The sequence below is a fragment of the Phalaenopsis equestris genome, unplaced genomic scaffold (genome assembly GCF_001263595.1).
Source record: "Phalaenopsis equestris unplaced genomic scaffold, ASM126359v1 Scaffold000436, whole genome shotgun sequence".
Taxonomy (NCBI): domain Eukaryota; kingdom Viridiplantae; phylum Streptophyta; class Magnoliopsida; order Asparagales; family Orchidaceae; genus Phalaenopsis; species Phalaenopsis equestris.
Window position 1 is genome coordinate 648343 of NW_018164877.1, and position 24463 is coordinate 672805.

At 35.3% G+C, this 24463-nt stretch overlaps 1 protein-coding gene across 2 annotated transcripts; it reads left to right on the top strand.

Moving 5' to 3' along the window:
- Positions 1–312: 312 nt before the first annotated feature.
- On the top strand, positions 313–20133 carry LOC110027689. 2 transcript variants are annotated; one of them, XM_020729207.1, is made up of 3 exons: positions 313–608; positions 810–882; positions 19886–20133. In XM_020729207.1, exons 1-3 carry the CDS (start codon positions 524–526, stop codon positions 19947–19949), a joined length of 222 nt encoding a protein of 73 aa, XP_020584866.1. In that variant the 5' UTR covers positions 313–523; the 3' UTR covers positions 19950–20133. The 2 variants fall into 2 exon arrangements, with proteins under 2 accessions (XP_020584866.1, XP_020584865.1); XM_020729206.1 differs by lacking the exons at positions 313–608; positions 810–882 and adding exons at positions 15077–15409; positions 15609–15681.
- The last annotated feature ends 4330 nt before the right edge of the window (positions 20134–24463 follow it).

The window sequence follows — 24463 nt, forward strand, 5'->3', positions numbered from 1 at the left end:
ATTTAGTTTAAAAAAATTTAATTTAAAGATTAGCAGTTCGTAGGTAAATTATTTGGTCACGTAATAATAATAATAATAATAATAATAATAATAATAATAATAATAATAATAATAATAATAATAATGTCTTGGGTCAAATTTCCACGGCATAATAATAATAATAATAATAATAATAATAATAATAATAATAATAATAATAATAATAATAATAAGACTCCTGTCCCTTGCGTCCAATTTCCGCGGTATTCCGCAGCATGTTTAGTCGTCTTGTCTTCCTTTTTCTTCTCCTTGACCCGCACCACTATATTAATGCCCTCCTTCTCTGACCAGATCAGAGCTGAAACTTTCAGGCGGTAGGCGTTCATGGCGATCATCCTGCAACCTTCTCTCTCTTTTCCTCACTCTATATAATTGCAGCCGTCGTCTCCTCCTCCCAAATTGGTCTCAACTAATTTCTCTTTCAAGCTGCAACATTCTCTTCATAAGGAGTAATCAATCGAGAGGTTCTGAAAAGAGGGGAAGGATGAATATTGTGAGCCGGAAGATCCACCTGTACAACGTCACCATGGGGCTCTACATGCTCGATTGGTGGGAGAGATACCTATTCAGTATCCTTGTTCTTAATGCATGCAACTCGAGATCTTAAATTAGGGCAAGATTTTTGTTGTAATGCCTTTTATTTCCATGTTCTTTTAAATTTTTAGATGATGGTGTTACATCCAACTTGGTTGTAGAAATCGTTTTATTTTTCTGTTGGAAATAGGGAAATTTGAGGGTTTTTAGGCATATGATGCCTTAACACGAACTAGACATATTGGTCATCGTGCTGCTCTGGTTCATCTGCTACAATGGGACTCGGTCGGCCAACGAACTCTTCGACAGGTAAATTGGGGTACTTTTTAGAGCAAAAATGCTTAGTTTCTATGTGGAATTATGAGGGAATTTTGGATGCCCTAGGCAGCAGAGATCATTTGGTCACTGTAGTTCAACTTTTTCGTGCATTGATTTATTTCTTGTTTGTTATAGATACTTTTATATTATCAATGGCGAGCAATAGAGAAAAAAATAGAACAAAAATTGGAATAATTAGCTTACAATGACATTCCTGTGCTACTCTGATTCAAAAAATCTCACCTGGAATCCAAAATTTGGATGCTTGCTTTTACTTCGGTAATGGCTTGGAAAATTCATCACTGATTAGACGGTGCAATACCGCAGTTTCAGCACAGCTAAATAGAAGTTTTCTTGCTTCTCTTAACTTTGATAATGTATTTCAAAGAAGATAGCTTAAAAACTGTTTTCTTCTTGGTGTTCGGTACTTGTTTCTCGTGCTTTCATTTCACTTTTAAGGCACAACTTTGGTATTTTCTGTTTCTTAATTAAATTTAGGCTGATGAGCAGCAGTCCAATATTTAGGATCCCTTTGCTTTGTTGCAGTTTTGCTTCATGGGTGGATTTAGGTTTTTGATCGACTTTTTTTGTATGTTTATAGAGTTTATGGATTGCTGATATCTTGTGTCTTGCTATCTTGATAAGATATTAGATTGTTTGGTTTAGCAGGATCCTTATGCAGATACCTGCTTATCTAACATAACTCTTATATAGATTAGCCACGCTATTATCTTAATAATTGTTGCGTGTCGAAAAATTCACGGCATTAGGGTAGTATTTTAATTTCTTAGTGTTGCATGAAGATTCAACACACATGTAGATAAAAGAAAAGTTGTCGGATGAATCACTAGAATTTTTATGTGGAAAAACCGTGGAAGGGAAAAACCACGGGGTCTAAGTCAGTAAAAAAAAACCACTATGTAATTGTAAGTACATGAGTTCACTTTTCTCATGAATTAGAGAAGTTGAAATTTCAAAACTGATAATCATAGATGTACAATAGTATTTTATAATAGCCATAATTGGACTACAATAAATATGGTTCTTGGCTATGTAGCAATAGTTGGCCACAAAGCCGTAGTTGGTAGTTGCAATAACTGCAGTTGATCACATAAATTGTAGTTAGAAGTTGTAATAGTAGATGTTAGCTACAAAGATAGTAGTTTGTGGTTACAATTAAGGGTTTGTTTGGGGTGGCTGCAACTTTTTAAAAAGTTGGTTATAAAATTGTGGTGAAGAAAATAATTTCTTAGAAAGCTGCGGTGAGAATTATACATATATTATTTTCTAAGAAATAAGACAACTTTCCTACAACCTCCGCATTTTAATAGGTTAGATTGAAAAAACAATTTTCCACCCAAAGATTGTTAAAAAGTAGCAAGAAAGCAACTTTTCAAACAAAATTGTGGCTGCGGTCGGAAAAAACAAAGTAGGCAACAAACTGTCCCAAATAGACCTTAAGCATCTTCTAAGATGAGTGTGGCTTCTAGTCCCTTAGCTACTTATGCCCAGATAAGCTAAGTGCCCTAAGACTATAGTTAACTCTACTTAAGGTTGTTTTCTTTGGGAATCTTATTCTTTGCATTTGAGCTCCTCATTCTTCCGATTGTCATTGGTGAGGCTTTGTTTGCTATATGATAATTTTGAATCAGATCCATTCACTAAATGTTATTTGATTTACAAATCCTTTCTCTTGTAAGGAGTTAATAGTCAAACGGTTTGGCAATTCGGAACAAACAAGATAATTATTAAATAAAGATTTCAATCTTTTTTTATTCGTCGTAGTAATATTAACTTGGGGCTTGCAATAATAACTTGGTTCTCGTTGAAGTTGAAGCCCTTTGGCAAGGCTTTGTTTGCGTTCCTCTTTTGTTTTCTTCCAATGCAATTGGTCTAGGTTCGTTATTCTTTCTTCCTCCACTTCTAGCCCTATTGGCTAGGGTTTATGATATATTCCTTGCTCTTTGCGAGTCGTCAACTAGTTTTTGAGATCTTAAATTATAAAGTTTAGGGTTTATTTACAATCAATTTTGCTTTTTTTTTAAAAAAAAATTTAGTATGTTTTTGAGATCTTAAATTATACATGTTTTTTATTTTTTGTTTCTAAAAAAAATGTAACATGTTCTTGAAAGCACTTAAACCACATTTAGGTGTTTTTAAAATAATTGTATCATAATCAAACAAATTAAACATATTTTGTTTCAAATAAAAACATAAACAAAATCAAATAAAAACAAATAATTGAAAGCAAAAAAACAAAAGTGGCCCTAAATGGCGCCTTTGCTAAAAATTGAAAGCAATTACACGCATTTTCAGCTGTTAGTATCAACTTATCTTTCCGACTTAACTTGACAACTTAACTCATCTTACCTCCTAAGCTTCAAAAACTTAGAAGATATCTTTTATTGGCTCATCCTCACGGAAATAGAAAACTAAACATGCAATGGTTTTTTAGACAGGAGGAGTTCACCTCTTCAAGGTTGATCTCTAGGACTAAATTAGCTTTGTCTACACCTTGCATATACTACTCACCCATTCGGATTTAACCCCATTTCTCTTCCCCAGAGTCTATCTACTGCACCTCAATTTATGTGGAACAAGCCTTCACTTTAGTTTTTAAACTCTTAAAAAAGAGTAAAATTCTATAAAATTTTGTTGGTGGCTAGATTTTTCTTATTGAACCTTTCTCTCGTCCATCTGCTCCTTCTTGACTGTAATATACATGAAGATTATTTCTTATAACTCTGTATTTCTATGAAACTTGTTCATTTCTAAACTATCTGCTTCATCATTCATTTGATAAACCTCTTTGATACTTTGTGCTCACATTCTGTCACCCTCTGTGTTTACAACTAATTTAAACAGATTAATGAGCTGAAGTACTGAATTTGAATCCAACTGAACGATTCTACGTCCAAAGATTCATATTCTACATGCTTTTCTTCTAAGTTCTTTATGAATTTTTGAATTTGAACAAGTTGTTCTGGAACTTAACAATGCTACCCTTACTGCATGCTAGAAGTTTCTGACATGATCAATCTAACATTACTGAGCTATTGGAATGTTTAAACGATTCATTTAGACAAAAGAGGGTTCACAATTCGTACGTATTTACATATCTAATACCTAGACTTTAACTTCACATCAGAAAATACCGTTAATACTAACATTTTTAAATGAATGCACGTTTTCATGCATGATTTTTGGTGTGATTATAACAATAAGGTGTTAAAAATATAAACATCAGACTTTAGTTATTAGATACAAATAAATAATAATTATATGGTATGTATGTAAAAGCTCAGAAGCTGATTTAAATTTGTGTTTTATATGTTCTATTAAATGTCAAAATATTAAAAGGCTTATACATAATAGTATAAAGTTATTATGAATAATTAAGAAAATCAAGCTCTAGAATAGGATAAAAATCACAGCAAATGGCATTTTCATTCCAATCACATAATTCTTATCTATTGACATATTGGATACCTAAACTTTCAAATTTGCGTGCATGACACTTAAATTTTTAACATCAATCAAATAATATTCTTATTATTAACCTTTAAAAAATGAAATATACATTTACATGTATAACTTTACAACACCAAAGTGTTAGAAATATAAATATCAAAATTTAGATGATAGATATGTTAATATATAAAAATTGTGTGCCATATATGTTAATTCAAAAAGTTTATCTACAAGGCAACTTCACGAAAAATTTCATTTAGTCATCAAATGTATGAGCTTCAACACACCCTACTGCCAGTTAGTAGATGAAAGAGCTATAATTGATTGAATGGAAAATCATAAATAAACATAAAAAAATAAAAAAAAAGGAAAAAACTTTGTCGGTTATGGAGAACAATCAATTAAATTGAGCTCATCATTTGAGAAAAAAAAAAATCCATAAATTTCACTTTTTTATTATTTGAACTCAAGATATATAATATCAGATTCAAGCAAATAAAAAATTGGGGAGAAGATGTATGACCTAAAGTCAAAGGACATTATATTTGATTTGTACTTAGAAATTCATTTTGACCAGTCAAATGTAATTTTTTAAATTTTAAAGCCTCAAATATTTGAGCTAGAAATTTTAAGAAATGGTTACATGATTGTATAATTTTATTTTCTGAAAATTTGTACTTGAGATTGATAAATTTGAGGAGCCTGAGATTACTGAATTTCAATTTCACTAAAAAGTTAGGATATCAAAATAAAATAAAACAAATAAATAAATAAAAATAAAAAAATAAAATAAAATCAAGAGAAACTCGTTCTTGTTGTTTGATGCGATTGTCTAAGGTTTTTATAGGAATGATCATAACGATACATCCAAAGTCTATAAATATGTCATGTTTTTTGGTTTTACACATTGGATGACTTATGGCTAAGAAAGTTCCTACGAAAGAATTTTATAGCTCAGCTTGTTGTTTGAAAACCTAATTGAGAGATTTCACTTCTTTATGCTTATCTTCCTTCTTTCTTTTTCTTTCTTATGAGTAGGAGAAAATTACTCCAAACATTTTCTCTTAATTTCTAATCCTAGTTGTTGACAAATGTTGATAGCCATCCCATCCCATGTTGTTAGTTAATATTGATTATTGTCTTTGCTCATCATATGATGCTCATTTTACTTAAAATGCGACCACCCATACTTTGATGCTCAACCTTTACAAATCATCATCAATTGATATGTTTCTTTCAAATTGGAGCAACAACCAAGCTATAAATGCCCACCATTGCCTAACATTTTACTTTCCCCTTTGATCACCGGTTGACTCCTGTCAATGTTTGGCATGCGACATTCAACTTACATCTTTTCAATCAACTAAGAACTCTCGTACTAGGAGGACTAAGTTGATAACACATGGTTATCACTTCTAAATTTTTGTTTCCATCATTTTTGAACGCTTACCAATGATTGTTGCTCGCATCAATCAACTACTAATGCCTGATGTTTATATTCTCAATCACCCGATCTCTCTTATTAGAAGAACAATTAAGCATATTTTATTTAAGAAGAATATTACTTGAAGAAGCTGTGCCCATTTGTATTGACAAAGAAATTTAAATTACTAATGAATTAGGTTTATTATAAGTTATGAGGTCCTGAGATGGAATTGTCGGCCATAATTTTTGAAATAAATTAAATTTAATTTATTATAAATAATTTTGATTTTTGAAAATAGCATTTTAATTTTAAAATGAGTGAAACCAAATTGATCTCATATATTTGATAGTTTAAGTAACCGAACACATCACTACAAGTGATACTTCACCTTGAATGATAAACATATCACTTGACAGCAGGCTCGGTTATATAAATTATATAATTTATGACATCCGTTTGGTCTGCGAAATGTATGACCGACAAGTTCCCCTACCTAATATAAAGATTAGATATAATTTATTTTACTTGGGTTCTTAGTTCCCTATAGAGTCAAACTCCTATAGTTAATTACATCTTAAAAACAGTGGTTTTGTTTTTAAGATTTCAAAGTTTAGGTTTTCAAGACTGGACATAGGAAAGTCAAAATAGAATGACTCAAAATAGAAACAATTATTTTAGGAGTCCGAAGGAGTGAAAGGCAGGGGATGTCATGGATCCGAGACAAGTTTTGCTGATTTATCAAACTATCCTATAGTTTGATCATACGTCTTTGAACGAATTTTATTTATTGTTTTAATCTTACAATTTGTTTTAAAATTTAGAACTTACATTCACACAATATCCGATCTTGTAAGTAGTTTAGGAAGATAAGAGGATTTATGTCGTACTGAACGACAATCTCGGAATCCTAAGAGAGTTAGAACTTACGATACACAACATAGTTGTGCAAGAGCTTAAAGATAATATGAGGATTTATGTCGCACTAGACGAACTACCTCGACGTCCCATGGATTTGTTGTTGTTTAAACTAAGGTAGGATTTAGTTGACGTAAATCAATTTCACATTTGGTCCTGCTGAAGTCGGCCCACTTCTTATTGTGTCTGGATCGTCGTCCTCCGTTTCTTTGCTTCCTTGTTCCGCTTCCTAGAAAGGCTGCTCCGAGCTCCTTAACGTGACGCTTCAAGTTCAAGGTTTATGTGTGAATTACACATTATAGTTGGGTCAGTGTCCTGCAGTAGGGTACCACCTAATCGGTGTCCTACTATTTTCTATCCTAGGAGGTGGGCCCTAAATGTCTCGTATGTAAATGCAAGAGTAGAAGAACAGTAAAAGTGCAGTAAACAAAGCAATATAACGAGCAGTAAAAATAAAATGGACATATGTGCTTATCATATCTGCTGCTGCTGCTGCGAAAGATATCAGTATCACAAGCAAAAGTAAACAAGTATTGCAGAGACTTTAACTAGCACGATGAACATGTATGTATATGTAAATGCATGAATAAAATGATAAGTAAAAGAACAAGTGACAAGTAAAAGCGACATATGAAAGACTGAAGTGGATTACAAGAATTCAGGCTCGGGTAGACTCAAATTTGTCACTCTTAAAGAGCTCCGTAGGCAACCATTGGTCATCCACATATTTAAAGCCCGACATTCAATTAGAAATTTCCAATAAAACAATCGTAGGAAGACAATTCTGAACTCAGACAGGTAATTGACAAACGGACGATTAGATTGTATTATCCAAAGTGTGTGGTTTGTCATGCAAATAATTTTCTTTTATTTGGCAATTGAAAGTATTTACATCGTAAGGAAAGTATATGTTCTGTCATTATATCTGTATATTTTGCAGAATAAATCGTCCACGAATCGATTATATTGTTGGGCTAGAACTATCGACAACTTAAAAAAGTAAGAGTTCTCACTAGTCTAATATCGGTGAATAATATTGTCATTCTACATTCTCACCAGGTCATTGGGTTAGGTCCCTATGTTATAGGATGTAATATTATTCTGCTTTATTCGCATATATCTTTATTATCACCGACCTTAAACTTCAAAATCATCCAACTTATAGCCTTGTTTGATGATTCATAAATAGTCAAAGCTATATATGTGCAATTATATTGAGACATAATCACCATAAACAAAATCATCAAGCAAGAACAAAGAAAGAAAGAAAAAGAGAGAAGGAAAAGAGAGAAAACTGAATGACCACGACACTCAAACCCCCCTCAAAACAAAGCTTATTTAGGCTTAAAACAGTATTTAGATCCCTCCAACTAGCAAGCGAATCAACCCAAAATTAATGTTTAAAAACTCCAAAATCAGTTTTTATCAAACCCCAAAATGGCGTTTAACCATCTTGAGAAACCACATTCAAATCTCCCAATATAGCAAACAAATCAGGCCAAAGAAATGGGCATTTCAATCTTCCCGAAATATCAAGCAAATCAGGCTTGAAAAGAACATTTGAAGCTTCCAAAACGATGAGAATATAGCACTTGAGTCTCTCCCAAAAGCAGGAGGTGTACCAAGTAGGGGTAGCTGGGAGACCAATTCCGAAACGATCAAAAGGAAGTACCAGCCAGCAGGTCACGAGTAAGGGCAACAGGACAAGCCACCAAACAGACCCAAATACTGAAGCCCAAAAACCACCAAACAGACTCAAATACTGCAGTCCAAAAACCACCAAACCCAAATACTGCAGCCCAAACAACCACAAATAAAGCCTTAAAACCGCAGTCTAACAGCCACAATTAAAACCCAATAACCGCATCCCGTGTAACTTTAAATTCTCAGGAATATGAACATGTGGAAAATCTCCAATGATATATATATATATGTATATATATATATATATAAGCAATGAAATGAACTGCAAGAATTGGGTGGTGGGTGTGTAGATGCCCCTAAATAGGTAGACTCTCGTAGAAACTTCAGTAATCTCCAACAAAATAGGGCCAATATATATTTGCATTACCCATAAATGGCTAAAACCGAAAGTCTTTCACAATCCTTTCTCAAATCAGATTTGTGTATGTTGATATATCCATATAAATCACAAATAGGTCTTAATGTATTATTTTTAAACATAAATTCTTCTTCAAGCAAAAACTTGGATAGGGCATTTACAAAAATGCCACTCAATTCTTACACATTTACATATTTAACACTTATGTAACGTAAATTGCTTTTGCAAATTAGGAACAATGATTATATAGAAGATTTGAGCGGTGTAAATGTAATGTGCAAAGCTTAGGTATTAGGTATATGAGTACATATGAATTGAGAGGTGATGTAAGCTTTCATTAAAAAAAGATTTTTTTTTTTTTCCGCAACCAAGAAATTAGCCAAAACCCTCATAAAATTTCAAAGTTAAAGTACTTCATTCTGTTGAAGTAATATGCCTCAAACACTTTCGACAAAGAGAGATCAACAAAGCTCCCTATTTTCTTTAAAGCAAGACTGCCGGAGTTTCACATCTTTTTTCTTTTGTTTTTTTTTTTGTAAACCACACCATTCAAAATTTCAGATTATTCATAGCCGAAAGTATCAAAGTTTCCAATGGGTTGGTCTAGTTTATTAAAAATATAATCCACCATCACATAGCATTAAGAAACAAATGAAGAAAATAGCCCATAATAACACATCTGTTAAGAGCCAGATGCTCAGCCACTATAAATTGGTATGCAGCAAAGTACTAATTTTATTTTTACTAACACAACTAATTTATCGAAGAATCTTTCTTTAAAGATCAAATTGAACCATAGCAATAATTAAATACTCTTCTCATTAAATATATCATAATCTGAACCCTTTACCCCCCTTCTTTTTTTTAAAAGACAAATCGATGGGAAGAGAACCCTTGAGACTTCTGAAATGTAAATTCATAGGCTATAACATAGATGAAACAATCGCTTTCCTTAACACAATAATAAGGAAGTTTAAGCCAAATAAGTTCATCCAAACAACACTTAGGAATGCGCCAATCATTAATGTTTCTAAACACCCACAACCAAACAGAATTGAACATAGGAAAATTTAATTATGTAAGATCGAATGGAAGTCAGCAATAAGTCAACCCAAGTGCCCACCAAAAGATGCATTATTCCTATCAGAAAACATAAAAGATAACCGCACCAACCAGCATTTTAAGGAACCAATAATTTTGTCACGATAAAATAAGCAAGCACAACTAAAGCTTAATCCTAGCCTGCCAAAACAGCCCATTTTCTTCTGCACAACCAGCATTTTTCATATGAACAACAATGAACTCAAAGTAAGGTAACACTAGAACAACAAAAAAAATGGAAGAGGAGAAAGGAGAGGGATTACCCTGCTAAAGATTTCGCTCCTTAGGTTTGTTCGACCACTGCCGAGAAGGAAGGGAAGCAAGAAAAAAGAAGATGGGGGGCTTACTGTGTAGTGGTGCCGAATCCAAAAATGGGTCTCTCGGCCTTTGAAGAAGAAGGATGAGAGGAACTCAGCTGAGTAGGGGCATTGGAAAGCAGAATTTTGCCAACCGAATGCTTTGAGGAGACAAGCTCACAAGGGTCAACCTACCAAAGAAGGAAGTTCACAGCCCATCGAGATAGGCGTGGCTTCGGGAAGGAGGTTCTCGGGCAGAGGATGTCGGGCAAGGACGAACTGGAGGTCAACTCTCCCTCACGTGGAAGATGAGGTGTGGCTAGGGTGTCGCATGAGCTGAAGGAGAAGAATCGGAGGAGAGGGATGGTGGTGTGCTTAATGGATTTAGGAAGAAAAAATCTTTTTTTTATTAACTTTATAATGTTTGATATTTAACCCCTCCCCCCTTTGCGCATTTTTCGCTCATGCACAAAATCATATCGAAATGGGCGTCCCTTCTAGCTAAAAATTCGATGTTCCGGACGCACTTGCACGGTCTTTTTCGTTATTCGGGGTCATCCAGACAAGTGCGTCGACGATCATGTCGAATTAGGCCAATTCGCACGTGAAGGAGCGAATGAATTTATTTGGTCCGATTGGATCCATTTAACGAGCTGAATGTCAATCAGTCATTACTCAAGCGACGACCAAAGTCAAGCAGACCGCTCTCGACAATGAGTCACTCGCCCCTAATGACTTTTTCAATTCCAATGGGTACTCGACTTGAGTTTTAATATGTTGGTTTTAATCGACTTGAAAATGTCTAGAATTTGAAACCACCCATATGAGACTACAAGAAGTCAAGAAGTGGCCCGAATTTCTAGATAGTGCGGGTCGCAGTACTTATCCTCTAGAATAATCAGTATTAAATCCTAAGGTTAGATCCTAGGCCTTAGGGAGAGGGAAAATAAGACCTCAAAAATGAGGTCAATAGGAATGTATGATTTTTACCTTGTAATTCAAGCTATGTTCCCATGTTATTTTGAAGATAAAACTTAAAAGTTATCACTTGGGGTGTGATTTATGGTTCAAATTAAAAGCTACGCAATGCATGATATGATTAATAAAGGGAGTTGTTGACCTCGCCTTCGTCTCACACGTTCACTTAAACTTGATTTTTATAAACACACTTAGATGGGCTTTGAGCTTTCCCAATTTGATCATCTTCATACACATCCTAGTTTCACACGTAACACGTAGCTCCACTCATTCGTCGCATTCTAGCGTACCCAATAATTGGGTATTTGACTTAACATCCTCAATTTTAAATATAAGGCCCCAATCAACCATCAAATCTTAGCAAATTCATATCATAATATGACCTTATATTTCTACATATAAATTAGGCTTATCATAGCAAATATCACTAAAATTAAAGTAATATAAACACATACTCGTTAGATATGCCACTTTCCTTTCATATCATAGAGCATTATGGGCCCACTTTTTAAATTTGTGAGTAATTAGTAGGTGTTTTTTAACTATATAGCATGTAAATCAAACTCTTGGGCTTTCATGATCACACGCGACCTAGTTGTAAGTTTTATTTTTGACATTTTTTAACCATATTAATAAGATGTTTGAACTTGCTTCATCCCACATGATCAAATTGCACTCTTATTATTCTATTATTTTATGTCATTTCTATCAAATTAAAAATATATTTGGACTTTTTTGATCCCATACGATCAAATTATAAGTCACATCATTATTTTTTGTTATCTCTTCTTCTCTCACCATATTGAGAAGATATTCAAATATGTTGATCTCATGTCATTAAGTTAAAATCTCATCTTCATAGCTTTCACACCTTCCATATCCTTTGTATCCCATGTATCACACTAAAGAGAATTCGGGCCCTTTTGAGCTTATATCATTAAGTTGTAAGTCTCACTTTAGTGTTTTTTATTATCTTATTTAATATATTGAGAAAATACTTTGGTTGTTACTATCCGACCTAATGCAAATAATCATATTAAGAAGGGTTGCTTCGTGTGAAGGTCACAACAATTGATTAGTTTCTAATATATATTTAGAAGAAATTTTATGTTTCTCCATTTTTTGCAAACGTAAAGTTATTAATAATATGATATAATTAAAATATCAATAAATAAAAAGTCAAATTTAATATAAATCTCATAATAAATTATAAAATAAAAAAATAATATACATAACAATCATATTATAATTTTCTATAAATAAAATAGGTATATTATTATGACTATAAAAAAAAATTTAATATGAAATATCAACATATATAAAGATGAGCTCTTAATAGTAACTCATAGTCTCTACTCAACCTAAATCTTACCTTTTTTTGAAATAACTCGTGGATAAAACAAGAGTAACATAGCTCAATAGCACGGGTGGAGCTACTGTGGGGGCATTGGGGGATGTGCCGCTACCAGGCCACCATACCTTTGTTGCCATTGCACCACCGTCCTCGAAGTTGAGCCACTGTTGCCCAGCCACCATTGCCGCCGACATCGGCCACTGTCTTCTGAACACTGCCACCTTCGACCCATCGCTAAATGGCTACCACCATTGTCGCTATCAAATCACAACTGTTGGGATGCCACCATTGCCAGACTACTGTTACCATCCACTACCATCATCACCTCCAGGCCACTGTCGTTGGGCTGCAGTCACCGCTGGACCACCTCTGTCTGGGCACCATCGTAGTTGCTGCAAAACCACCGCCGTCGGGTTGTCACCATCACCTTAAGACCGCCACCATATCCATTGGGCCGCATCCATCGCCGAACTATTGTTCCCCGGTCACTATTGTTTTCATCGTCGAACTACAACCATCTAGCCATCACCAGAACCACAACCATTAGGCCACCATCCTCGAACCATCTACCAGTACCACCATTCATATTATAATTTTCTATAAATAAAATAGGTATATTATTATGACTATAAAAAAAAATTTAATATGAAATATCAACATATATAAAGATGAGCTCTTAATAGTAACTCATAGTCTCTACTCAACCTAAATCTTACCTTTTTTTGAAATAACTCGTGGATAAAACAAGAGTAACATAGCTCAATAGCACGGGTGGAGCTACTGTGGGGGCATTGGGGGATGTGCCGCTACCAGGCCACCATACCTTTGTTGCCATTGCACCACCGTCCTCGAAGTTGAGCCACTGTTGCCCAGCCACCATTGCCGCCGACATCGGCCACTGTCTTCTGAACACTGCCACCTTCGACCCATCGCTAAATGGCTACCACCATTGTCGCTATCAAATCACAACTGTTGGGATGCCACCATTGCCAGACTACTGTTACCATCCACTACCATCATCACCTCCAGGCCACTGTCGTTGGGCTGCAGTCACCGTTGGACCACCTCTGTCTGGGCACCATCGTAGTTGCTGCAAAACCACCGCCGTCGGGTTGTCACCATCACCTTAAGACCGCCACCATATCCATTGGGCCGCATCCATCGCCGAACTATTGTTCCCCGGTCACTATTGTTTTCATCGTCGAACTACAACCATCTAGCCATCACCAGAACCACAACCATTAGGCCACCATCCTCGAACCATCGTTGCCGTCGGACCATGGTCATCGTGTCGCCACCATCTTCGGACTACCACTAATTGGCCATCACCGTCGCTACCACCATAATGACATTGTAGCCTTCAAACCATTGCAACCTGACCTCCATCGACTCTGAGCAATTGCCTCCACTATCACTGGGTTCCTTTTATAGTCGTCAGATCACCATTGTCGGATCACCGTCGTTGGCTACCGTCACCGAGCCAACGTTGAACCACCATCATCGTGCTAGATCCTTGATGTTGAGCCTCCACCACCATGTCAGAGCGCCATCGCTGGTCATTTGTCGTCACCTTCAAACCACCATCTCTGGGACATCATCACCATGTCGGACCAACATTGTCAAGGTACTGTAGCCACTGGATCACCGACCCTGGACCGACGATGTGCCTCGACCTTTGTCCGCCCGCCATAACTAGAATCTATCATCATTGCAAAGTCATCATCTCCCGACAATCACTATGTCGAGTTACCATCGCTCGGTTGCCACCGTTATTGTGGCACACCATCGCTGTCGTCGGATCATCATCTTCTGGTCATCGCAGTTGCTGCCACTCTGAACCTGCTTTGTCATTGTCATCATTGACGAATCACCGACGCGCGAACAAAAATGTTGCAATCACCAATATTCACCACCACCGCCAACACGTGGCCACCACCATCAGTGACGATGAATCAAGATCGCCATCACACAGCCCCTGTCGTCGATCTTCCATTATTTCAGCCGGGTCCTTTTCACTTCCCTAACATTTTCTATGGCTCCACTAATGAAAGTTAAGTCAAATTCTCCTATTGTTATAATACTATTTTCTACTATTCAACGATAGACAAAACCTTATAGCTTACATACTAATATTGTAATCATTTTAATTGGGGTAGACCGGTGTTTTTTTTTTTTCACTTTTCAAGTTTTTCATGTAAAAATCTCGTGTCCTTTCTTGAGCTCTTCTTCTATCTATATATGTGCTTGATTTTAGCATAATGCTAAGACGTTAATGTAACTCTACATACATGAATTTCCAACACGCAACAAGCTTATTAGATTTGTCTAATAGCGGCACTCATTTTTTAGAATAGGCATATAAGATTCCAAGTCATTTAGTTATCGAATAGATGTCCAAAAAAAATCTCAACCATATTTTAAATGGTTGGTTTGACTTTGTTTGATCTCAATCACATCACTTTTAATGAAATTGGATAATTTATTTGGCAAACTATCAATAATTATATTAATAATAAGATTCGTCTTGCCTTGGATCAAATTTCTGTTGCATTCTGCTGTTTGGTTAGCCGTCTTTTCTTCTTATTTTTTTTCTACGACTTGATTCGCTCCGATTTATTAATGCCGTCCTTCTCTGACCAGATACTAGTTGAAAATACCAAGTTGCAGGCGTTAGGAGTTCATGGTATTCTTCCTGCATACGATCCTACCTTATTTTTCTTTCTCCGTCACTCTATATAATCGCAGTCGTCCTCTCCTCCAAAACTTGTCTGCCTGCAACACTCTCTCCATATGGACTAATCAATCGAGAGGTTCTGAAAAGAAGGGAAGGATGAATTTTGTGAGCCGGAAGATCTACCTTTACAACGTCACCATTGGGCTCTACGGCCTCGATCCGTGGGAGAGATACCTATTCAGTATCCTCTTTCTTTCTCTATGTATCTCTTTCTCTTAAATTAGGGCGACATCTTGCTGTAATGCCTTTATAACCTTGTTTTTTTAAAATTTCTAGATAATTTACATCCAACTTGGTTTTAGAAATCTGTTTTTTTTTTCTCTTGAAAAATAGGAAAATTTAAGGTTTTTTTAGGCATAAGATGTCTTAACTCGAACTAGACATATTCTCCATCCTGCTCCTCTTGTTTATATGCTACGTTGGGACTCGGTGGGCCACCGAACTCTACAGCAGGTGAATTTGGTAATTTATAAAAAAGAGAGCTTAAAATTGTTTTATTCTGTTTTTTAGGACCTTTTTCCTCATGCGTTTTTTTCAGTTTTCAGGCCAAGCTTGGTATTTTCTGATTCAGAATTAAATTTAGGCTGACGAGCAGCAGACCAATATTTAGGATTCTGTGCTTTGTTGCAGTTTTGCTCATGGGTGGCTTCATCTTGGTCAATTTAATTGTTTTTTTTTTTTTTGAAAATTTTTGCAAATTTAATCGTGAATACACACACATCGTATATAAAAGGCCTTGAACCCAAGATCTCTTGGTTGAAAGACTAAATTCTTAAGCAATAAGTTAAGTTGACTTGCATCCATTTATATATATTGGGAGATTAGTCTCTCTAAAGATCATAAGTTCTCTCAGGTTATGAGCTCAATTTCTTCTAGGGGTAGGGTGTGGTACTTGAATATTTAGCACACATAGGGATGATCAGGGTTCGTCTAATAGTCATTCCTTTTAATTATATATATATATATATATATATATATATATTTGAGAGAGAGATTTACATGTTATATATATATATATATATATATATATTAATGAGGAAGATTTACATGTTGTTGAATCTTGTTTAGTGTGCGGAATTACACCCAAGGAGAGAAGAGGTAGAGAAAAGTGAGAGAAGAGATGCATCGTTTAAATCACAAAATCTATTTTCAATTGGAAAAAAAAGACATCCTTTTACATTAACTAATCCCCTTACTGTATGGTCATTTTCTAATAAAAATACACATGATTAATAATTATACTCAAGTTCTTTGGTATTTTTGATTATTGGAATTTGTACTTTTAGTGTCTCAGATGTTTATTTTATATTATCTTTGGCACTTACACCTTAGTTTACTTTTGTCAAGTTACGCCTGATGTCTAGTCAATATTTTCTCCTTGAGGAATGGCTTTGCGGGTACTAGCAGGTTGCAACCTTGCAAATCATTTGGAATTGCGAGACAAGTTACTTAGTAAGGTGACAAAGTCATCGAGTGGTTGTCATACCGACACCTAATATTTTCCGCTGCGTTGAGTCTGCCAAATAATTTGAAGACCTATTTTAGGCGCAATGTTAGAATAACAATTTAGCCTTTTGTTAGTTATTATTGTAGGGTATAAATATATTTTAATTGATCAGGATTATGATATGCCATTTAATTGTTGTCTTGAAGTTTATGATTAGGGTTTGGGGAGAGATCACTTACTTCTCAGATAGTAGGTTGGGAGAGAATTGCTTATCTCTCGAATTATATGTTTATCTTTTATTTATTTGAGTTTTGTTGTTTGTATTGATGAAGTTAAGTATTTGTTTTGCCCTAATTATTGGGGAAATTTGTTTCTAGTTCCTATCAAGTGTTGTGAGAGCAATCAATATCTAAAAATAAACTACTAGATCGCGATACAATCACGTCGGTCAAAGGCAAAATCTCAATAATGTCTCGATAAGAGCTAGATGGGAAGCTGAAGACAGGATCACGTACTGGTTCAAGATTAGAGAAGCCAATGATGGGATCAGGCACGCCCTAGTCATGATTTGAGAATCTAACAACGGAATCAAGTGTGCCCTAGCGATCGAACCTCACGATCTGGGATGCCAACGTTGGGATTTTGTTGTTCCTATCACGATTCAAGCTAGTTCGGAAGCCCAAACAGCCTCGCGATTTGAAAACTTCCGATACAGCCGTGATTCAGGCTACTTGGAATGCTAACGGTGGGATCTCAATGCACTTGAATTTCGCCTTCGTGATTGAAAACAGTCCAGAGAGTAGTGTTAGCAAAAAAAAAAAGATGCTATGAAGAAGAAATCAGAGGAAGAGGTGACTCACATAAAAAAAATTTAGGAGTGTTTCTCGTCCATGGAGGGGTGATTCGAGGGAAGATTGACGACCCTCGAAGAAATGATGAAGATCGTGGAGTTTCACGCAAATTCGCCTTTGCCCATCACATGATCAAGTGATGACATCTGGAGCCGATGTGACCGGCTGCAATCTTAGGATTTGTGCTACATCAGAGCAGGAGTGCTATTGTAAGCAGAGCTAGAGTCATGGAATCGAGTGATTGAATCTGAAGTGAACTCGAGCGACAACAATTGGAAGGAATAGTGCTGCATTTGGACGACTAGAACAAACAGAAGCAAACAAGATCGAGCTAAGGGGTTGAGTGGCATCATCTAGAAAGAATTACATGGCATCCAGATGTTTGGAATGAGCGACAACATGCAAAACAAGATGCGTGCTATACAGGGCTAGAAAAGATTGATTCGAAGGATTTTGGGCTGGAACAAGGAACCATAGGGGGATGGGACCCTGACAGAGGGCTGCACCAACTACAACAGTGTCTTTTGCCGCGACAACCTTTTGAGTGGACATCGATTCAAGAGTATATGGGGACAGGCGACTTGATTATGCGTGAGCTAGACTTATGAAAGAAGGGAAGAGACACCTGATACAGAGTTGATAGAGATTCCAACATCGATCAACCGTACAACAATGGGCAGAAGTTTTTCTTTTGCCATGAGGATTGCTGCCTTGGAGGAACATGAGCATACAATAATTTTGATATTAGGGGTTTCTCCCATCAGTGTGAGCCCATACCACTACCCCCAGATACAAATGTACAAGATCAAGAGATCGATCTGAGGTATGTTGGAGGTTTGATCATAGAACCTAGTGTGAGCCCTTTCTCTAGTCCAATCTTGCTAGTGAAGAAGAAGGGTGGGAGTTGGTGTTTCAATGTGGATTATTGGGTAGTGAATAATGAACTAGTACCTGACAAATTTCTCATCCCGGTGATCAATGAGATACTGAAACAAGTTATTTGGGACTGCGGTATTCTTCAAGTTCGACTTGAAGTCAGGATACCATCAGATTTGGATGCAGATGATGAATATTCACAAGATTTTATTTCGAACTCAGGAGGGTGACTGTGAATTTATGGTTAATGAAAATGATTGTCAGATTATGATGCCACCTGGTAGCCATCCAATTTGATCCAAAAATAATTTTTTTTTTTCCACCTTGAGGATATGATGCCTTATTGGGAGTGGAGTATTGTTAAAACTACACATTTTTTTTTTGTCGTGCCAAGCCCCGCCAAATAATTTGAAAACTTATTTTAGGTGCAAAGATAAAAGGGCAATTTAGAATTTTGTTAGTTAATATTATGGGGTATAAATATGATTTAATAGTTTAGGGTTATGACATGCTATGTGCTTGTTGTCTGGAAAATTAGGATTAGTGTTTGGGGAGATATTGCTCATCTCTCAAATAGTAGGTTGGGAGAGAATCAACTACCCCTCAAATTATAAGTCTATCTTTTATGTATTTGAGTTTTATTATTTTTTGTACCAGTAGAGTAAAATATTTTATTTTGCCCTAATTCTTGGGGAAATTTTTTTCTCGTTCCTATCGCTAGCCCTGCAAGATGGCCTTTCATCGAGCATCCTCTTGCATTTGGATTTCTTCTACTTAGACATCTTCATTCAACAACTGACACTCGACCACTTGTACTTAACCATTTGGAGGGCTGCTATTTGTTCAAGCCTATCCTCATGGACCATATTACTACTTTGTCCATCCTTTTGTTGTTTGGGTCCTCTGATGGGCGAAAAGGCCCATAAAACACTGTTGAATCCTCCCCTTGTTGGCCCATCTAGGCTGCTTCAGACTATACTCATGCATACCACATAATTTATAAGTATTTACACATCTAACACCTAAATTTTGATTTTTATAGAGAATGTATATTTCACTTTTATAAAAATGATATTAGTTGCATTTTTCATATGATATAAAAGATTTGAGTGTTATAAATATAAAAGTAAAAGTTTTAAGTGTTAGATATGTAAATACATACACTTGTTATATATTTACATATCTAACACCTAGACTTCAATTTTTAGGTACATGCCACCTTATCTCTGCATAAAAAATGTGTATTTCACTTTTTAAATGTTAAAACAGTGATATTTGGGTGGTGTAAATGTAAAAATAAAGTTTTTGTATTAGATATGTAAATATATAAGAATTTGGTTTGTCATGTATGTAAATCTCCCTAATATATTTTTTCGCTAGCTGCCCATCTGGCTGCCACAGCACTTTAATTCATTCAATTCAGTATTTTGTTCTGAAAAGCTTTTTTTGAATAAAATGTGTTGATATTTTTGCTTATTTTCAGCCACATCAAACCCAACTTAATGATTGGGGGGAACTTTGGACCAGCAGCAAACATATCTTACTGAATGTCGACCAAAACTATTACTGAGTGTAATGACACAATGTGTTTTAATTATTCTTATTATGATGTAAGCATGGAGCATTTCCTCCTAAGGTTTGAAATTAGGCATTGTTGTGTTCGTAAAGCTAGTTTGAAGAGGATTTATGCGGATCAGTCCTATTACAACAAGAAATTGTATTTCTCAGCAATTGTCCTTGCAGTTTTTGTTAGTTGCTGTTATGATTTTGATTCCTGCAATCTCAGTTCTGAAATTTCCTCGGACAGCTTGTTATGTCTCGTCAATTAAGAAAATGAAGCTCTAGAATAGGAGAAAATATCAAGTCCATCGTCGGGACGTGCTGACGATGGCGTGATCGTATTGCGTAGCTGTGTACACAATGTGTTGCGATCAGTAATGGCGTCTGTAATGTTGTCCGCACGGCCGGTTAACCACACTAATATTTTCTCCCAGTGGCATTTACATTTGTCACATAATTTTATGTATTTACATGTCTAACTTAAACTTTTAAATTTATATGCCTAACACTCGAATTTTTAAAATAATATGAAAAATTTTATTATTGCTAATTTTTTAAACATGAAATGTAACTTTACATGCATAAATTTATAATAAGAAATTGTTAGAAATATAGATATCAAATTTTAGATGATAGAGAGGTAAACATATAACAGTTGTGGTTTTAATATATTATTTTGCTCTAGTAATTCAAAAAGTTTAACTTACAAAGCTGTTGTAAAAATTTCATTAAGGGTTTATTTGGTGCAGTTATTTCTATTTGAAGAAGCAACTATGAAGTTGTTTTAGGGGAAGCTTTTGCGAGTAAGTTGTTGATGAAGCAATATGTCTGTTTGGATGTTCGGTTGTGAAGGTGTTGGGTTGTAACTGATTTTGAGGAAAAAATATTGTATTTCTCTTGTACATATGTGCTAGTTGTAAGTTAGATGTTAGATCACGGTTTCAAATCAAAAAACATGAAAGCTCTATCAAAAGATACACATGACTTAATAATAAATAACACAAAAAATAAAATTATAGTAATAACGAGCAATATTATCATTATATTACTATTGGTGTCCAAAAGATCAAGTCTCTAGTAGAATTTTTTCTCTAAAACTACTTCCACACCTGCTCGCTATCTAAAATGGACTCCTCATACTCGCAATCATCTATTGATCTACTTCCAAGATATGTATAAATATTCCTCCCATAATTAGCTTGCAGGTATGACGAAGACGGACGTCATTGCAAGCTATAGTTACAATACACAACTCTAAAAACAAAAGAAGAAGCCCTTGAACCCATATTTCTTGAGAATACATACTTTAATACATCTATCTCAACTTAAATCATAAAATAATTATTGCAAATCACAATTTTAACAAAAATAAATGGCCACAATGTTTATTTTAGACATAGAAAACTAATAACAGGGCAAGTTTGCAAGCAGATATGTTACGAATTCCTGGATGATGGATTTGGGTCGTGTAATTTTTTTTTTACTTTGGACTTTGGATCCTTTGTCGTTTGTTTTGGAAACGGATGGCTTTGATTCATCCAGATGACGAACGTTGTTTGGAAATGGATAGTTCTGATTCATACGGATGACGATCAGCCCTACCGCCCGTGTATAGAAAGTGCATACAAATGATTGTCATTCGTTTGCTCTATCATAGAAGAATATTCCGTGGTTATGGGAAAAAAATTGCATGCGTAAGACGTACGCAGCGCTGCATATGTTTTGGAGGTTATACAAAGGATATAAAGAAGTTATATCCGCGTTATACCCCTTGTAACCTCCATATAACCTTCTGTAATCTACCTGCAACTTACAAATACGTTACATGTTTCTATTTTTATATATTAAGAATTTATTTGTAGGTTGCAGGTAAGTTACAGAAGGTTACATGGAGGTTACAAGAGGGTATAACGCGTATATAACCCCCTTATACACTCTTTATAATCTCCAAGACGTCCGCAGCGCTGCGTACGTCTTACATACGCAAATTTTTTTCGTGGTTATGTGGCAAATCCCGTGGTGTTGTGTGACTTTCGTGTGGAAATTCCTATTAAATCATTTATTTCTTTTCAAAAAATTATTGAAAGCTTAAAAATCCACCGAAATTCAATAAAAAATAAAATAAATAAAATAAAAAACTGTCGTGGATTCAGAATGGAATAAAAATATAGCATTAATTTCAATCATAATTAGCTCAATTAAATAATTAATTTGAAGTATAATTAAATCAAATAAAAATGAATAAAAAATCCAGAAAATTGGTGGATATTTGTAATTTCTTTTATAAAATTCGTGATTAATCATTATTTAATTACTAATTAATTACTTTTTAAAATTAATTAATGTTATTTAGTCCAAAGCATCAAAGTATGTATAATAACTCATTGACATTAAAGTCTTGGTGATTATGGGTTTAATTCAATGGTTATGTGGCTTAAATGTATATTTGTAAATCTCAAAATTTACATTCATTGCCCTCTTCTTTAAATTGATTGAAACAAACTTTGAAACTCATATGATCTCAAACAAACCCTTTAATTAATCATCAGAATATAAAATAAATCATCAAAATAACTGATACTTAAGGGTTGTTTATGGGAAATGATAAATTTATAATTTAAAATAATTACAAACCTACCCTCTACCTCTTATAGTGCCCTCAATCTTTCAAATCAATCATGTAATGAAAAGCACTCGTTTGTAGTGAAAGAACCATTTGAGCAAAATAAGTTGTAATTGAAGTTGCGAGATTTGGTAAATATGTAATTCCCAAAATTGCACGTATGCTCCTCACCCCAAAACTTCATTACTCGCACATTTCAACTCCAAAAGACTGGAGTTTTCAACACTCAATAACTCAAGTATTGTGGTCTCTGGTAGATTTATTACCACATTCAATGTTTCTGAATCCAATATCAAGTCTTCAACAAAACTATGAACTGTCAACAATAGTACATCCTGTGATTCTTCATATATCATATTTGCATTATCATTCTCCATCTTCTTAGGATTCTTACAGTTCTTCTTTATGTGGTCAGTCTTGCCACGCCAGTGAAACGCTTCGCGCCTTTTTTTCATGCTTTCTTTAGAGTCTTGCTTCAGGTCAAAAACCATGGGAAAGTAGGTGAGGATGAATTTGCAAAGTAGTCTCTTGCATAGATGGAGCTCTTTCATCAAGATGATAGAGATGCTACAGAGGAAGAAAACAAAGACTTTTCGGAAAAAACAACGGAAAAACCAAAGAGAGAAAGAGCGTGTCACTCACTTGCTTGCTCAAAATAGCGCTAGCTAAGTCAAGGCTAAGGTAATCTTGAGCTACAGACTTAGGAAAGAAGGCAGCTAGTTGCTTAGCGGAGCTCGTTCTATGGACATGAGTGAGACATCGATTGATTAGAATGACTAGACCAAAAGCACAGCATAATCTTTGGCAAGAGAGCGTACCAACCCAAGCAAAATTGAATGATTCATCGCTTCTTGTTCATTGCGTCCTTTTATGTTCTGTCGAATTCCAATGAAAGAACTTCACAAAACAAAGTCGAATTGCAACTGAAATTTGACCTCCTCCCTCTAAACTACAACCTAGACGTCCATTGATAAGAGGTATGTCTCCCTGTAGGCACTTATCCCAAACTTGACCTCAAACTTGACCTAAGGTATTCCAACAGGTTGCCTGCTTATTAAACTTTGATTTTGATCTCCCTATACTTGAGTTTTTGTCATGCCATCTCCCCCTGAAATCAACATTAAGTGTCAAACTCGAACATGAGACCTCCCCAGAATCTTTTCTGTGAACTTCCTCAGTCAAAATCAAATCACGAATATCATCGTATTTCAGTTTAGATTTACATGCAGAGCTGCTAACTGCTATCCTCATGACTTCCCAACTATCTGACAATGAAGCCAACAAGATCAGTGCACATATCTCATCATCAAAATTAATTTTCACAGATGACAATTGATTTGTGATAATATTGAAAAACATTCAGGTGTTGAGCAACAAAAACACCTTCCGTCATCTTTAAATTGAATAACTTCTTCATTAAGTGCACCTTGTTATTCATCAATGGCTTTTCATACATACCTGATAAGTCTGCCATGAGATTTGCGGTCATCCTTTCCTTGACGAGGATGTGTGCAGCGGACCTCGATAGGGTCAATCGAATAACCCCCAGAGCTTATCGATCCAACAAGTTTCATTCAGCCTCATCCATTCTTTCAGGTATTTTTCCGAATAACAGAAGATGAAGTTTTTTCCCATAAAAATAATCATTTATCTGCATTCTCCAATAACCAAAAACTGTGCCATCAAACTTCTCAATCCTTGAAACCTTCACTTCATCTGCAGACATCATTCTTCCTCAGATCCGAAACCATGCTCTGATACCAGTTGTTGTTGTTGCGAGATCTTGCGAGATCTAGTGATGTGGTATATATATAATTCAAACAGGAGAACGATCGACGAAGTGAAAAATAGAACGAGAAAATGAAAAATAGAACGAGA

Excerpts from the sequence above, each read along its gene's own strand:
- LOC110027689 (XM_020729206.1), top strand. The coding sequence starts at position 15,175 with ATGGTATTCTTCCTGCATACGATCCTACCTTATTTTTCTTTCTCCGTC. Across the intron at positions 15,410-15,608 it reads GTGGGAGAGATACCTATTCA|ACATATTCTCCATCCTGCTC; the intron begins GTATCCTCTTTC and ends AACTCGAACTAG. Across the intron at positions 15,682-19,885 it reads GCCACCGAACTCTACAGCAG|CCACATCAAACCCAACTTAA; the intron begins GTGAATTTGGTA and ends GCTTATTTTCAG.